The sequence below is a fragment of the Lipophrys pholis genome (assembly GCF_963383615.2).
Source record: "Lipophrys pholis genome assembly, chromosome: 18".
Lineage (NCBI taxonomy): Eukaryota > Metazoa > Chordata > Actinopteri > Blenniiformes > Blenniidae > Lipophrys > Lipophrys pholis.
Genome location: NC_137646.1, coordinates 11,366,463 through 11,383,219, shown reverse-complemented (window position 1 = coordinate 11,383,219; position 16,757 = coordinate 11,366,463). Strand labels below are relative to the sequence as shown.

At 44.3% G+C, this 16,757-nt stretch overlaps 1 protein-coding gene across 1 annotated transcript; it reads left to right on the top strand.

Moving 5' to 3' along the window:
• The first annotated feature begins 686 nt into the window (after positions 1 to 686).
• kiaa0232 (KIAA0232) lies at positions 687 to 15,267 on the top strand. Its single transcript, XM_080486097.1, has 8 exons — positions 687 to 960; positions 5,228 to 5,817; positions 5,913 to 6,053; positions 8,501 to 8,570; positions 8,660 to 8,744; positions 8,866 to 12,253; positions 12,409 to 12,517; positions 13,471 to 15,267. Exons 2-8 carry the CDS (start codon positions 5,581 to 5,583, stop codon positions 13,485 to 13,487), a joined length of 4,047 nt encoding a protein of 1,348 aa, XP_080342223.1. The 5' UTR covers positions 687 to 960; positions 5,228 to 5,580; the 3' UTR covers positions 13,488 to 15,267.
• Positions 15,268 to 16,757: the final 1,490 nt, after the last annotated feature.

The window sequence follows — 16,757 nt, the reverse complement described above, 5'->3', positions numbered from 1 at the left end:
ATTTCAGGGGGTTTTCTATATCATTTAAGTCATTATTAATATCACTGGTTTGCACTAGTTCCTTTAGTTATTTTTCAATCTTGTTGTATTTTGATCCTTTACGTTTAAGTTGACCATATTTGGTCATTGTCACATTTTTTCTCATCAAGTGCAAGTGGCAGTATCACAGGTCTCAAACATTGTAGGACAACTCGTCCGTCCAATGCATGCAATACCTTTGATAACTATTATTATCCAGGATTTTAACCTTGTTTAACCTAAAAGTGCAATTGAGGACAAATTATTGGTGCTGCATGGAATTTAAAAAACAAGATGTGAATAACTTACATTCTACAAAACCATGTAATGTAATGACAGGTTATCCGAAAATGAATAATTGTGAATAATCCATTTATAATTTCGATACCAACATACATCTTACTGTTGTGTGTAGATTATAATTATAAAGTTTACAGCATATGTCGTGCTTATATGCAAATTCACGACAAGTTATCAATTGATGTTTACGTAGTTATTTGCAGCCGCAGCAGTGGTTATTCTACTTCAGCATTGATATATAAACAGTAGGAGTACTAGTTGGGCTTCTGATGCAATACCCCGGCGGAGGAATCACATCCACACGAGCAGGACGGGCAGAGCTTTGCCCTGTTGCCTGGATACGAACGCGGAGGGTGGCGCATTACAGCAGTCCTCTCGCAGATGAAACTGCCGCTCGCCGGCGGACATTGTGGCTCTGCGTGCTACGCGTCACCGAGCGGTGACCTTCCTCCGTGCCGGAGCCCGAATGTCAACAGTTTCCTTGACGCTGTTGAAGGAGCAGTGGACGTAAAACACAGCGCCATTTCTGTCGGCGTCCATGATACGCGATGCTACCGCAGCGGATTCCAGAGCTCGGAACGGCAGCGGGAGAGAAATAGCCGCTCCCCTTTCGCCGCTTCTCTCTACTTCAGCCCGCGGCAGGTAAGCGAAGCGGCGAGACTTCTTCTGCCTCTCTCGTGCCCGTTTTCTTTGCTTTGGTGTCTGGACTTGGGCTCTTTCTGGGTGACGGTATGGCGCACATTTTTGAAGGGAAAACATCTGACAGTCCTCTGGTAGCTACCGGCCAGCCGCTCCTCCTCCCCCTCGGTCACAACAACAAACCTAGTCTCACTTTGGCCATTTAATTCTTCCACTGGCTGCACTGTGCTCAAGTCCTCCTTCATATTGTTGCATGTTGAACGCGGGTTGAAACACCCGGACTGTTTACTCCCCGACTCTGTTTAATGTCAACCGCTCACCTGCTCGTCTCCTACCACCACTAACATGCCCACACACCTTGTGTGACACAGTAATCTTCTAATCACAGCGGGGTTGTGTTTTGTTTGAGTTGTGCACGCTGCGTGGTGTAAAAATGATAGAAATAATAAAAACAAACGTCTCGGCTGCTAGCTTAGCTGGTTAGCTAAAGGTCGGTGGTCCGGTGTTTCGGATTAACTGGTTTCCCTGTTAGCTGATGGCCGACTTCCTTTTGCGTTCCTCGTCGCTGCGAGTAACGGCAAATGTTAAAATAACATTCGCAAAAGGTACAATTTAAAACTTCTATTTACATGAGGTTAAATGGTGTTCGCTACGGATTTTTATCATCTGCCGTTACTCGCAGCAACAGCGGGACGCTAAAGGAAGTCGGTCACCAGTTAGCAGGGTAGCCATTTAATCCGAAACGCCGGCTAACCAAAGTGACGCTTATGCGACGTTTTAAAACTTAACAGTTCTGCACCAATTTAATGCCTGCCGCTGTGTTACATTAACTGTGTCGTTACCGCAGTCACATGTGCAGGAAAAAAACCCGTGTTTGTTTCGTGGTGGTAAAGATGACCTCTTGCGTAAAAGTTTGCGTGTTGACAGTGTGATTGTGAAGCTCGCAGTCGGACCCGGTGTGCACGCAAGAAAACAGCTGGTCTGTAACACACTGGTCAGCCATATTTAGCGTTCACGGAGCCAACCTTGCAGCCGCCTCATTATTCACCCGGCGCGGCGAGGCTGGAAGTGGAGCGGGTGAAAGTGTGCCGTGGAGCCGCGCAAAGGCTCTTATCGTGCCCTTTTGGCGTCTCGAACCGGGTAACTTTATAATGTGGCACCGCTGAGTGACGAGCAGGCCGGCCAATCGCCTCGGTGCAGCCTCCATTTGCTCTTCCTAATCCGCCGCTGCCACATGAAACCGGCGGCTCCTCCGCATGTGTCTGGAGATATTACTCAGCATTAAACCGCGGCAGTGCTGCTACTTGTACAACTTTGTGCAGTTTGATGTCCTTTAATAGACACCAGGCCCAAATGATTCGTCGTCACCGCGTTTATAGTATCGTGCGGGGTCCTTCATCAGTACAACCACGAGAGAGCATTTTGCTGGCTACTGTCCACCCGTCTTCTACCAATTTATCCAGTTCAGGATTGCAGGACGCTGGAGCCGATCCCAGGGTACACCTGGAAAGGTCATCAGTCCATCACAGAGAACCACACACACTCACACCTCGGGGCAAATTAAAGTTACCCATTAACCCATTCACATGCATGTTTTTGTACTGTGGGCGGAAACCAGGCCAACGCACACGAGGGGATGACATGCAAACTCCACACAGAAAGGCTCAGGGTGGTATTATAACCCATGATCTTTGCTAACCATTGCGCCACCATGTGGTCAATTTAGCTGATTTGACATGGGACAATATTTCCGATTCAAACATGAAACCGGTTCAGTTTGTTGAGTTAGGTCTTCATCTTTGCTTGTGAAGACGTTCACCTAAAGGCTGATTTATATCTCTCTGTCCATCGTCTGCACGGGGCAGTGTGTAGCCTCTGTGCAGTCCCTTCACCCCACAAAGTTCTGCTTTTTGGTCTTTTTGTGCTGCATAGCAATTCGCTGCCATAATGCTAGGAGTGTAAAAGGATCAGTAACAGCAGGAAACTTGGTGGTGGTGGTTATTTTTCCTGCCATTTTGAGCACTTTGACTCAAAGATTGTGATTATTCATCAATTTATCCACTAGGGGGGCATTTTGTTGGTTTCACGTGAGGCAAGGTTTCCAATTCAAACAATAATGAAACAGATTGGAATTGAATTACAAACTTTCCAACTATTATACTGCACAACACTGCCACCACAGGTCATCAGTGGTATTACTCCATATGCTAAGCAGTTAGGCAGAAGGCTCCATTGGCATCCGACTGGCAAAAAAATTAAATGGTGGCCAAATATGAAGAAGAATTCTATTTTAGACAGAAGGAGGTATTTGATGAAGGCTCCGGTGTGAGGCTTTGGCACGCATGTGGATGTTCAGAAAGAGGCACAATCTGCAGCAGTAATCTCAGGTTGCTTTTTTGGAACTTCCATCATTTTCTCCTCTGCACAGTTTCACAATTGGTTGCTAAAAAGTGAGTTGTCTTTACTGTATCATCTTGCTACAATCATTTCTATCCAGGAAGTGTGCATACATACTCATGGACATGTAGACAATGTATCGCTGTTAAATTAGTAAGTTAAGTCTCTAGCATGCCTGGTAAAAGGAACGGGTAAAATAATTCTCAAGACATAGTGTGTTTGTGGTTTTATATGTAAAAAAAGCAGATTGAATTAACAAATCATGTGAGGTTTCAAAATGTTTCCAGTGTAATGAATTAGTTAAATCCAGGAAGTGGTTTTGGTTTTTGAATGAAGAATGATGGCAGTCCAGCTTTTGGTACTCATGCAGTCATGTGACCCAGCTGTCTTAAAGAAAGACTGACTCACCCAATAGTAGTGCAGTATTTTTTATTAGACAGATGCACTCATATCTGACGAAGATGAGATTTATCAATGAGAGTTCTCCAACACAGTATGCTTTTATCTTTTTTTTTCTCCTTGATGCATTTCAGAGACTTCAGACGCATGACACATAACCATTGTAGAAAAACTTAAAAAGCTTTCGTACTTATTTGTGTTGATGTAAATTCACCTTTTCTGTCACCGCCTGCATTCTAATTTGTTTGGATTTTGTTGCTGATTCAGGCCATGTTTACTAAACCTTTTAAGTAAAAACACGTATTTTTTGCTTCAGTAATGCTGAAAACTATGTAGGGAGCATATTGGGCCATGAGTTGGTGCTATTTCTTTGAGAAGAATACGATATAAACATTAACAATCGGAGTACACAGTCTTTCATATGAACGGACGACCCAGTTGGATTGTTATTACGGTGACTCTCAACTATAAAACTACCAAGTCCCAGGAGAATATGGACTGGGAATTGTGACACTCTGAAGGCAAATATTATTGTTATTGTCTGTCTACTCGCACTCATGCAGAAGAACTACATACTACGGCCGTGGTGCGCAGCAGCAGCGTTATGTTTTCCTCCATTTCCATGGAGACGGAGTGTTTGCAAAAAGTTGTTTTCATTGCTGCTCCAAGCACCGTTGTTGTGTAGACCCCCAAAACACATTGTGAAAACTTGGCCTTGAATCATAAGGGGTTTAATTCATTAACTGGCTTTATGGCCCAACAAAGGGTCTGATTTCTAAAGAGTTTGATTAAAGATCAAATGTATACTCATGGTATTATTCGAAAATGCAAACCATTTGCATGAGTGACATCATGTGCAAACAGGAGGATAAATAAGAGTTTGAGTGTGTGAGTTAGTCACTGTTTACATGAGATCAATCAATTGGAATGGGTATCATTCTGTGTTTATTTGCTGGAGTTCGCAGCTTTGTCAAGTTTCCCAAATAAAACCTATAATGTCCAAACCTTTTCAAGTTTAATTGTGAAGTAAAATTGGAGGAGTGGACTGTGGAAACTGGAACCTTTTTTTTCCCTTTATTGGTAAATTTAGGACTATGACTTTTAGTTTTTATTAATGGAATGTCACTAATGTTATAAATCCTGTGTTTTGTGTGCTTGTAATGCATGTTAACTTGTTCATTGTGGCTGCTATGGCGATGCTCATGCTCTCCGTTTGCCCCATCAGTTGCTATAATCAATAAACTTGTCCTTTGGGCTTGTAGAACTGAACGTATCCACTGCTGAACAGTCCGTTATGACATTTTTCCTCATAATGTCGGTCCTTGTTTCGTGCCTTGAAAAATCAGAAACTGTAGTTTCGCTCCTCAAAGCAGTGACCTCGTGCCTTCATGCATTTATGAAAATCAGAAGACTCTTTGTATCCTGTTTGGTTGAACTTGAGTATTGTATGTGATGTTTGTTTGTTCTCTTCCAGGTCTTGCCGGTGAAGTGAGGCGTAGCCACAGAATGGCTCCTTCTTACTGAGATGCAAACACGTCTTGTGTTCTCGCTCAGCAGCTGAGATCCATCAGCAGCTTCAGTCATGCCTGACGAGTAAACCCCCCCTTTTTTTGCTCAAAGCAATAAAAAAAGAAGAAGAAGAAAAAACTTCCTACATGCCTCCCCATGTAGAGCCCCTTCAGTGCATCCTGCTGGAGTGACACCCCCGCTCCCAGATAGGTTCTGCCTTGTGCTCCTCGCACCCCCGACTCCTCTCCGCCAGTCGCCCTACAGTAACAACCCATCAACATGCTGCTTTACCTGAGAATGGCCAACACCTGAGGTCCCATGCGTCCAGTGAGCACCGAATCTGACGGTCCTGCTCCTCCTGAAAGCCTCTCTTGCCCCTACCCCCTCGTGGGCCCCCTGCCTGCCTCAGAGATGTCCCTGCTCCAGTCGCTGGGGCCAGTGCAAAGCTGGCTCGGCCAGGAGCTCGAGAAGTGCGGGATCGACGCCATGATATACACCCGCTACGTCCTAAGCCTCCTCCTGCACGACAGTTATGACTACGACCTGCAGGACCAGGTGAGTTCCCTCAGCGAGTCGCCCCAGGAATGAAAAGCAGTCTTTATTCTGTCCTTTGCCAGTTAGACTAACTTTCCTCCCTCTGTGTCCGCAAGGAAAACGACATCTTCTTGGGTTGGGAGAAGGGATCTGGGAAGAAATGGGGCAAGAGTAAGAAGAAAGGAGGGACCGACCTGAGTCTGGAGGAAATGAAGAAGCAAGCCGCTGTGCAATGTCTTCGCTCTGCATCCGATGAAGTAAGCTTTGTTGTAATCATGCACTTGTCGACACACCTGTAGGGAGGAGGTGTTGGGCAGCTTGAGCTTTATTCGCTTTTTGTGAAAGTCCTGATTGAAAGACTTTCTGAATATATTGGGCCAGATGATGTCATGTGTCTAATTATGTCAGGAATCGGTGACCGTCATCATCCTTGGTGCTTGATAAGGTGCAGTCATGCACGTCCTATTGACATGAATCATGGTGGAAAGATGTTGAATAGACGCAGGGAAACACTGAACAAGAGAAAGTTTGTTTTGGAAGCACACAGTCACCTGATTTGTCTCCTTCATTTAAGTCTCTATCAGGAGGTTACACTCGGGTCAGCTGTGTGACAGAACTGAAACAGTGACCTTCTCGAGGAATCTCCCTGATGTATAAATATTTTAGTCAGTGTTTCTGAAGCGGCTGAAATCTGCTGACTAGTGGCCAGCTGTAGTAAAGTGAGTGTGCGTTAAAGCAGGAAGGATCTGCTCAGAGGAGTGGACTTTAAACCAGCACAAGATTTCTGCAGCCAGCAGCAGAGTCGATCAATCGTCAGCTGACCAGCATTAGCACAGTGATGCAGGAGGAAACTTCACCGCTCATGTAGTGGCATGGTGAGGAATGCTTTAATCTGGAAGACTGCGGCCATGTTGGGATTTAATAGCGGGTATTTCCTGGCTTTTGATTGCTGTATGAGGCCATCCTGTGTGCTATTGCTCAGCCATCTATTGACTTCTTGGCTTTTTTTGAAGGATTTGTGCACCACAGCTAAATTTAGCACAGTCATGGCTGAGCATGTCTGAGGTCTCACAAGTCAGCTGGGTCGAGTTGTGCCAACACCCCCCACTCCCACCACCACCCCCGGCTTTCATTCTTTCTTCTGGGTGGCATTAGCTGTTGTAAGTTTTACATTTTACCAAACCTTTCTACAGAATCCATTGTTGTTTTTATAGACGAACATACAAATGCAATTTTATGTAGTTATTTGACTCTATTGCTTGACAAGTGGATTTGCATGCATGCAGTATACTGTCATTAAATGGCCTTCAGGTCTGCTGGAGCACAACCGTCCAGTCACATGTGTCTTTTTTAACAAACAGTACAGTGAATATAGTGTACATTTACATCCCATCTATCTTTATTTTTGCATTAGTATTCATTTGAAAATTCCCATATAGTATATGTTTAGTTTTGTTTGGATTTAGTGATAATTTATGCTTTTAATTTTGTTATTTCTGCAGTTTTGGCCTCAGTAGTTCCTGGAAATCCCCCCTGAACAAAATGACATGTGCCATCTGCAAATATAACCAATTTTAAAAGATTAGAAGCTTTGCAGATGTCACTCATAAAGAGCAGGGATGTCCAACATGAGGCCGGTGGGCCAAAGCCAAGAAGAAACACTTTAAAGTTTACATTTTAAGGTTATTATACTATTTTTCCGGTCAGGCCCACTCAAGGTGAAATTGTTCTGCATGTGGTTCTGAACTAAAATGTGTTGGACACCCCTGATATAGAGGATGACACTTTGGGACCTAGTACTAACCCCTGGGGGACGCCACAAACAATGTCCAAGCATTAATAAGTAAAGTTTCCCAGCTTCACTAACTGCCTCCTGTCTTTTAAATAACTTTTCACCCGGTTTAATACTATTCTCCTGATCCCATACATGTTATGATTGATTGTGTCAAAAGCTTTTTGTAGGTCCATCAATATTCCAGTTGTGGGTAGTTTGTGATCAGTAGTTCATGATTTCCTCAGTTGATTCCATTAACGCCAGTGATGGTTTGCTGTTCGATCTGAATCCATACTGACTCTAGACAAATTCATAGAAAAGCAAAAATGACTCAATCTGCTACAGATTATTTTTGAGAATGTTGTTGGTAAGGAAACGGACCTGTAGTTTGAAGTGGAGTCCATCCCCAGGTTTAGACAGCGCCACAACCTTTCATTTTGTTTGGAAGTTTAATGTTTTGGCATAATAAGTTACGTGAATGTCAACATTACTTTCCTTGCATAATACATTCAGTGTGGTATTCTTCTTTTATTAACGTTCAGTGACAGCTGTTGTATGTACATCTGCTACATGATGATTTTATTTGACTTTATTCTCGATTCACTACTTGGATATGGGATTAGGTTCCATCTGTTCCACTGTGTCCACTTTATTTTTCTTTGTATTGGTGAGTAATTGTGTTCTGTTGGGGTATTATAATTCCCAAACACTTGGTCTGCCATGCTAGATGATACTTCCTCTTGATTTCTTCTGGTGGTCTGTTGCATTTTCATCATGGTTGCCATGTAAACGGATAAAGTGCACTCAGCTTGAAAAATCACACCATGACAGTAACTTGCCCTTCATGTTTTTGTGTGCATTTACTTCTATTTTTTTTTAAGACGGAGGTACCAAATGCATTTCCAACCTTGTTCTTTGTCACCTCTGCAGAACTCTGGAATTGAGAGCCTGGTTGAAGAGCTTTGCTCGAAACTGAAGGACATCCAAAACAAGCAGAAAGGTTTGATACACCGTATTTTTAATGGATACATTGCAAAGAAGTTTAGTAATAACTGTTCTGATGCAATATTTTAATTGGATGTCTTTCAGAGGAAAAACAGATTCAAAAGAAGTCTGATGGCTCTCAGTCTCCAGAACGAACTGAGTCCCCCTCTTCAAAGGACCAGGTGGAAATGTGAGTTACGTAATTAGACCATCAGATCTTTGTTCACTAAATGTAACGGGTGAACGCATCCTTACTCACTTGTGATCTGAAGTATTTAAACCGTGTTGACCTTTCTCTCTTGTGGCTACAGGTATTATGAAGCCTTTCCTCCTTTGTCAGAGAAAACTGTTTGTCTCCAAGAGATCATGACGGTGTGGAACAAGGCCAAAGCCTGCACGTACTCCAGTTCCTCATCTGCAGCCCCGCAAACCAGCACAGACACCTCTTCCCCCAAAGATTGCAACAGCGAGGGTGAGGCTGCAAAGGAGCGACACCTGGAGGCATGTGGTACCATCCCTACGGCACCCAGCGAGAGAGGCCAGCAACGGAGGAGCAAGAAGGAGAAGGAGAACCGATACCACGGCGGTGCAGCAGGCGAGGAGAAATCCACGGTCCACTCCAAGAGGCAGATGAGACACAGATCCGAAGGCAAATACCGTCCTCGGTCGTGGTCTTCTGGCTCAAGTGAGGCTGGATCGAGCTCAAGTGGGAACCAGGGCGACTCAAAGTCGTCCAGAAGCAAGGCAGTTAGAATAAGGCACAAATCCAGAGAGGCTGCGAAAAACAGAAGAGCACGCAACAGCGGGCAGGTAAAGCTACAGGTGAAGGTCATCGACAAGGACGCGCGAAGAAACGCGGGGGGAAGCAGTAACAGCGCCACAGGCAGCATTGCCAAACAACCACAGCTTTATAAAAAGGGGAAGAGAATGCTGAAGGAGATTCGTAAAGATCCCAACTGGATGGAAGCGAAAGAGTCTGCAGCTGAGGCCAGAAACAAGAAGGAATACAAGGAGGAGCCCCTCTGGTACACCGAACCCATCACAGAGTATTTTATACCTTTCAGCAGCAGACAAAGCAAGCTGGAAACAAAATATCGGAGCAAAGTAGACTCCTTTGACAGCTTTGACTTGCCAACTGACTTGGAGAGGTTGCCAGAGCGAATCCAGGGAATCTGCATTGCCAACGAGAGCTACCAGAGAGCGTACCTAGCAGCCGGCTCATTTGTGGATGGGCACTTTGTGGAAGGGCCTGGCGACGCAGACGACGACTCTGCTGAACTCACTGGGACCTCAAGCTGCCCTCAGCCAGAGGATAGTAGAGATTTAGATGACAAGCATCTGTCCGAATTCACTCACTTCTATGAAGTAGATATTTATCAATCCATATTGGATACTAGTGCCTCAGACTCGATACAAGAGAGTCGAATCTTAAGCATGATTCGACAAAAAAGCAAAGAGCAAAGAGACGTTGAGGCAGAATGTTGTTTAGTGTTAGATGGCCTTGAGCAGCAAGGGAAAAGTGCAATACGGGCAGACTCACAGGATGCTTCGGGATCTGTTGGATTTCTTATGGAGGATCTAGAAAACATGGCTCAAGTGTGGGGATGTTATTCTCCATCCACTTCAGAGGATATAGACGGAGAGAGCTTCATAGGAGACTCTCCCATTCGGCTCTCCCCTCTTCTCGACAGTGTCTCATTCACCCTGAGCAAACTGTCTGGAGCCCTGGAGGAGCCGTCTGCTCCTGAAGCCACCAGTGACCGATCTGGTTTGAACTCTTCCTGCTTCTCTCTCTTCGAGCTGCAGTACGACAGCCCTACTTTTCCTTTTCCCCGCGACTCACTCACCGTTAGTCACGAAAACAACACCGACTCCAGCAGCTGTCTCGACCCGCATTCAAATAAACAGTCTCGTTTGCTTATATGGACCAAAAATAGTGCCTTTGATGAAACTGAACACTGTTCGAACCTATCAACACGAACTTGCAGTCCGTGGTCACATTCAGAGGAGACACGTTCTGACAACGAGCAAGGAACCGCTCCTGCAGAGGATGCTTCTCAAACTGGCAACGAAGAGATTGATTGTATCATCCCTCCTCTCTCCGGTACATATCTCGAGGATGAACTCTTGGAGTTTTTGCAAGACGACTCTGGCCGGAAGTGTGAGGAGGTTAGTGTCAGCACAGCATCGAATCAGACCTTCACCAAAAAATCTAAATTGGAGTCCATTTGTGGTATCGCGTTGGAAAAGGATGAAAGTAAACAGTACAGCACTGGCATGTTTTCGGACAACACAAACCAACAGAGTGATGATTACAGCTCAGGGATTATAAAAGACCTTTGGACTGCGATTGGAGATGGCAAACGTGCAACGTCAAGACAAGGAGCGGAAAAGCCCAGGGAGGGGCCCTTCTCGGACGAGTCGGGCGGCTACCGCTGCAGCTGTCTGGAGGTGCAGGCGAAGGGCGATCACAGCCAAAGACCGCAGAAGAAAGCGGTGCAGCGGTCCGAGTATCACCTTTGGGACGGCAAAAAAGAAGAACAGGACTTGGCCAAAAACAAACTCTCCAAGACTGATGGAGCCGGGGATTACATGACTCCGTCCAAGCCCTGGGACTTGACCTCTGATAAGGAGAGCACGTCGTTCATTCTTGGAGGGGTGTATGGAGAGTTGAAGACACTAAGTGGTGATAAGAATTGGGCCGTCGTGCCGCCAAGCGACACCCAAGATAGCCTGCTGCAGTGCACCGCTGCCGCCGCCGCTGCTTCGTCTGCTTCCAGCTCTGATATGCTCACCATCACTGGCACCGATGTGTTCATGAACACGGGAAGCTGCTTCGCACCCGGGCACAGGCCCCTGTGGAGGCCTCTGGTGTCTTTCGGGCAAAGTGACCAGGCCATGAAAGGAGGGGGAGAAGGTCTGAATAAGGGATTCTCTTTCATCTTCCATGAAGATTTGCTCGGATCGTACGGAGGCTTGCACGGCGAGGAGCAAGGTTTAGAATACCCGTTCGCATCATTCAACCTGAACAATCCCTTCTCTCAAGTCCTCCACGTGGAGTGTTCTTTCGAGCCCGAGGACATGGCTTCGTTCAGTCCAGGATTCAAGCCCAAATCCATTCTTTGCTCGGACTCTGAGAACGAAGCCTTCCACCCACGGCTATATGGCATCAACCGGACGCAATATAGAGCCATTCGCATTTCCCCCAGGACTCATTTCCGACCTATATCGGCCTCAGAGCTGTCTCCTGGTGGAGTGAGCGATTCGGAGACTGAGACTGACAAAGAGGAGATCAGTTTTCCCGTCCTGGCACCAGTGGACGTCTTTGACGATCCTCAGGCAGACCTCAAACCTCTGGAGGAGGATGCAGAATGCGAGGGTCCCTATTACGGCAAGTCAGAACTGGAATCTGGTAAATTCTTACCCAGATTGAAGAAGTCTGGCATGGAGAAGAGTGCCCAGACCTCTCTGGATTCACAGGAGGGCTCCAGCACCCTCCTGCCAATCGCTGAGCAAGAGATTTGCTTAGACTGCAAAACGGCAGCAGCTGCACCGAGTGCAGGCGAGCAGCCGGACGTCTCGGTCGACAAGATTCAGAAAGATGAATCTGCAGGAGAAAAACAGTCCTGCTTATGTTCACCAGCAGGTCAGATCCCCAAGTACGGGATCGCCTATGACTTTGTTGGACATGTGCCAGAGGTGAGGTCTCCTTCTAATATACTTAATATTCTTCTGTATTTATCATCATGGCTATAACAATTTTAAAGGGGGGGGGGGTCATTTGTAAAATAAATTGCACATCATGTGACTGTTTACTGGGGAAAACCTAACCACCTCTGATTTGTCTCCTTCAGTTCCCTCTGTTGAATATAAGTGGACAAGGAGGAACTGGCAACCAACAAAATGAGTGCTGGTGGCAGAACACAATCTGTTCCCCTCTTTTCCCTGGATCACAGTGTACAGGTAAACGGCTCATTCACACAGTTGGTTTGGAGAAGTTGATGAGGGCACTGCAGCTTCAAGTAACGCTTCCTGTTGACACTATACAGATGTCATTTATCTGTCATTAACTGTTGCACCAAGAGCACAGACTTGTTCCCATAGAAACACTAATGGTTATTACGTCCAAAAAGCCAGTTAGCAGATTTACGTAATTACTTTTTAATAATGTGAACGCAACTTTGAAAGCAGTTTGTAACGTTTATGTCTTCTCTCATGTTAGCCTGTGATCGGTGTGATTGGAACATCCATGAACATGTCTGACAGGTGAAAAGACTGATAGATTGGACAAATATTGAGTGTGAGCAACTTAACAGGTTTTAGCTTTATGTGAGACGTCTAACCAGGAGCGCAAACCAAAATCCACTGAAGCCCCGTTTACACATTATCAAGTGAAAACTGAAAACCTTTGTTGCATTTCGGGTGTTTGTTTACACGACATCAGAATAAAAAACAAAGAAGAAAAGGCCAAAAACGACGGCGAACTGCTTGAATAAAATTTTGTAGGTGCTAATATGACAGAGAAAATAACACAAGGTCCAGGTGTAAACAAAGCGTGGGAGAAAGAGCACTGTTATTTGGAAGGTCAAAGAATTTGCATTAGTTCCTTTCAATCGTAACGTATGTTTGGGATTTTCCTAAAAACTCATTTACACCTTCAAAGATTTCAAGTGAAAACACAAAACTTTCATTGTGTTTTGGACGTGTGTTTACATGAAAATACAACTTTTTAAAAACAAAATGTTGTTGTGTTAACGTGGCCTAAATGAGGTAAAAACTTCCACATGAGACCGTTTAAAAAGCTGCTCTGCAGGCTTTCTTGGGTTTAAAACCTGGCCAATCCAGCAGGGGGCGCAGGTGATTGAAACACTCCATGGTTCATACTCTCACTATTCCTTCCTGTTCTCTCTCCACAGGGAGCAGCAACATTTGAATACTCCAGTTTTGCAGAGGACGCCCGTCGCTGAGAGGAAGCCTTTCCTCTCCTTGTTGTGACTGGACCTCTACCAGCAAAAGCTTCAGGGTCATCTCAGTGCTGAGGGGGGAAAAAACAAAACCTCACATAGGCGAGTTCTCTGAGACAACCCCCTTCAAAATCCTTCCAACACATTATCCTGTTCTGTTTTAGGTATTTCTTTCCATTTACTAACTTAAAAACAAAAAAACCAACAAAAAACAAAACCTTGTCTAATCAAAAATCCGATCAACAAAAAGCAAGTGAAAAAAAAAACAAGTTAAAGTCCAAAAAAAAAATGTTCTGTCTTTACGCGATGTCGCGTGCATTGTTAGGATTTGTTGAGGTGACTCTTCTTGGTCCTCATGCGCGTCCCACAGTTGGATAGTTGGGACGACCTTTCTGTTCTATCCTCGTCAGTTTTGTTCCCGCCACGTTCTTTTGTTGCTCTTCAACTAGGATCCTGGTCGTCGGTTGATGTCTGAATGGTTGTGCATGTGTGTCTGTCCGGCTGGTCCCACTCCTCCTTTATCCAGTTGAAAGCTCATTTTGTGTGAAACAACTGCTGTCCCATCCTCTACTTCCTCCATCTCTCGTTCAGAAAGACGACACAAGGATGTTGAGGTTTTGTTTTGTTCTTTTCTTTTTGTTTGAGTTGCGTAAGACTTTGAAGAGTTTAATTTCTATAGTTTGTTTGGACGACTTTCTGAATGTGTAGAGAATGTGTGCAGCCTCCTCCTTTATTATCCATAAAATTCCCCCATGTGTGGAAAAAGTTCATACGTCTGAATTTTTAATTTTTTTTTTTTTTGAATGTCTTTCAAAAAGCTAGTAGTAGACATAGTTTGGTTTGTGAGGCTAAAACAATAATGAGAAAAAAAACTTAAAAAAACACAAAATAACAGGAAATCAAACAGTTTTTGTGGCAAAAAATACTAATAATTTACTTGAAAATGCAATGCTGTAAAAATTGGAAAAGGAAAACTCCCCCAAAAAAAGTTTGTGTTTGTGTTTTTGTTTTTTACAAAAGCCCATCATGGAAATACACGACTACAGCCATTTCTGCAGACGCCTGCGCTGTTTTCAATGGTACAGACAACTGGTGCTATGAATATGTTCATCCCTCTTCTTTGAAGTTGCAGTTCAATTATTCGACTCCATGATCATTGTTTATTTAGCAGAAGCCTGTGAAAACATTTTTTATTTTTTGTTTAATGTGGCTTGTTTTTGTTTTGTTTCCTTTTATTTCTTTTGACATTTGAATTGTCAGGCCTGTATTAAAAGAAGCAGAAATCCTCACTTTTACTTTCATTCAGACCCTCAGCAGAGACTTCGCATTATCCGTCCTGCTGCTTCTAAAATACATAAAACATAGGAGTGAGGGCGTACGTCAAAACCAAAAAGCAAGACATAATAACTACACTAAGGTACAAATGCTTATTTTTTTTCATATGAGGTGTGTTTTTTTATTTGTTGGTTTACAATATTATCCTGTTGAAATATTGTGTTTTGTCTCACCGCGTGTGTGCGCTGGCTTTGAGCTCGCGAAGGTTCAGAGTGAGTGTATTTGAACTTTATCTCAGAGAACTTGTGGATGTCTGCTGAGACTTTCACAAAAATGCAAATGCATTACCCCCCCAACCCCCCCACGCTATCCTCCACCTCCCCCAACCTGAATAAATTATCTGTAGGAACCTCGAGGTGTGCTCCCCCTGCTCGAGGGAGACCAAACCGAGTGTTTGCAGCATCACGTTTCTTTAAATAAAAAAAATAAAAAATACAGTTCCCACAGATGGTTGTGTCTGCAACCTGCCAGACGAGGGTCTCTACAGGTGTGTCTCAAACAAATTGTTAGATTTACGGGGGGAAACAAAAATAAAAGACCCTTTACATTATGAGACGTCTTTTATACATTCAGTCCACGTGAACTGAAATGTCCAACATCTCAAATAGTCATTGAAATTAAGTATTTTGAACTATTTCATAAGATCAGATAGATGTTGGGGTTTTTTTCCCCATTTTTATTTTTCAAGTGAAATATGAGGATGCTTGAAACATTTAGTATGAATGAAGAAGCTGCTGCTAAAACTTTTACCTTTTCATTGATGTTCTGATTTTCTGAGATGCATCTGTTCATCCTGCTGGACATAAAACCACCTCGCCAATATCCACTTCCTGTTTCCTCACCTGGGAGTGTATCTGCTAAAGAAGTGAGAAGTTCCCCAAATCACACACTGGTGTTTGTGCACCGACTTGTGGAGTTCCATTTGATCACTACTGGTTTTGTCAACTCCTTTCCTTCAGTCATAGAATGATCGTTTTGTTACATAATGTGGAAAATCTCCAAAGCTATTGCACAGGTTGCTATTTGGAAGATGCTTCAAGAGTATGTAGCTGTGGCCCCGCCCACCAAATACTATACCTGGTATCAGGCAGACCAAGCAACTGAGCCTACCTTGGGATTGGAAATGCCCCCATTGATTAGTGCATCTCCTTAACGGTTATTTTAGACTCCATAGTACTAGTGCGAGAATACGCACATTGGGTCGTCAAACCTTTTGGCCACACCCCCTTTTTAGCAGACACGTCCACCTCTGCACCCACTCCTCGACCATGACCTATCAGTCATGGTCGAGGAGTGGGTGTGTGCTCGATCAGATACTCCCGCTCACTCCGGCAAAAATGCTTACTTGCTTTTGTCGTGCGTACGGCGTATCTACATGCAGCTTTAAGGTCGTCCCAAATTGAAAGCTGTTGGTGAGCACTGGCTAAAGAGCTGCTAACCACAACTTTTGAGTTTGGCGTGTTTAAAATATCCGTTTTTTTTTTTTTTTTAACCAAGTTTAGTGAGTGAAAAACGACTACATACGTCAGGTTGAAGTTTCGTGGGCGTGTCCAAAGCTTACCGCGCCTTGTAGGTCCTCTTGGTTTTCTCCCCAGTCACACTTCTATCAAACAAAGTTAGCAGCTGCAAGTGATTTTTTTTTTTTTTTGATTTTTTGGGGGGTTTTTTGGCGATATTTAGGCCATAAAAGTGAAGCACAGATTACTTAAAAAAAAAAAAATGTCTGGGTGAAAGATAGCAGTGTGGCTGTGCTGCTCTGTCCTGGGTGGAGGCGTTTCTCATTTCAGGCACGGTTTGGGGGGGGACGCCAGCGTGTCGTGATTATCGACGTTTTTTTCCGCATGAAACGAAAGAACCCTCCCCTTCCGTTCTGAGTAGCAGAATATGAGAGAGAAAAATCAAGA

What these genes read in the sequence shown, in the direction of transcription:
- kiaa0232 (XM_080486097.1), top strand. Translation starts at nt 5,581, where the DNA reads ATGCGTCCAGTGAGCACCGAATCTGACGGTCCTGCTCCTCCTGAAAGC. An exon ending in ACTACGACCTGCAGGACCAG is followed by an intron (nt 5,818 to 5,912) that starts GTGAGTTCCCTC and finishes TGTGTCCGCAAG; the next exon opens with GAAAACGACATCTTCTTGGG. An exon ending in TTCGCTCTGCATCCGATGAA is followed by an intron (nt 6,054 to 8,500) that starts GTAAGCTTTGTT and finishes TCACCTCTGCAG; the next exon opens with AACTCTGGAATTGAGAGCCT.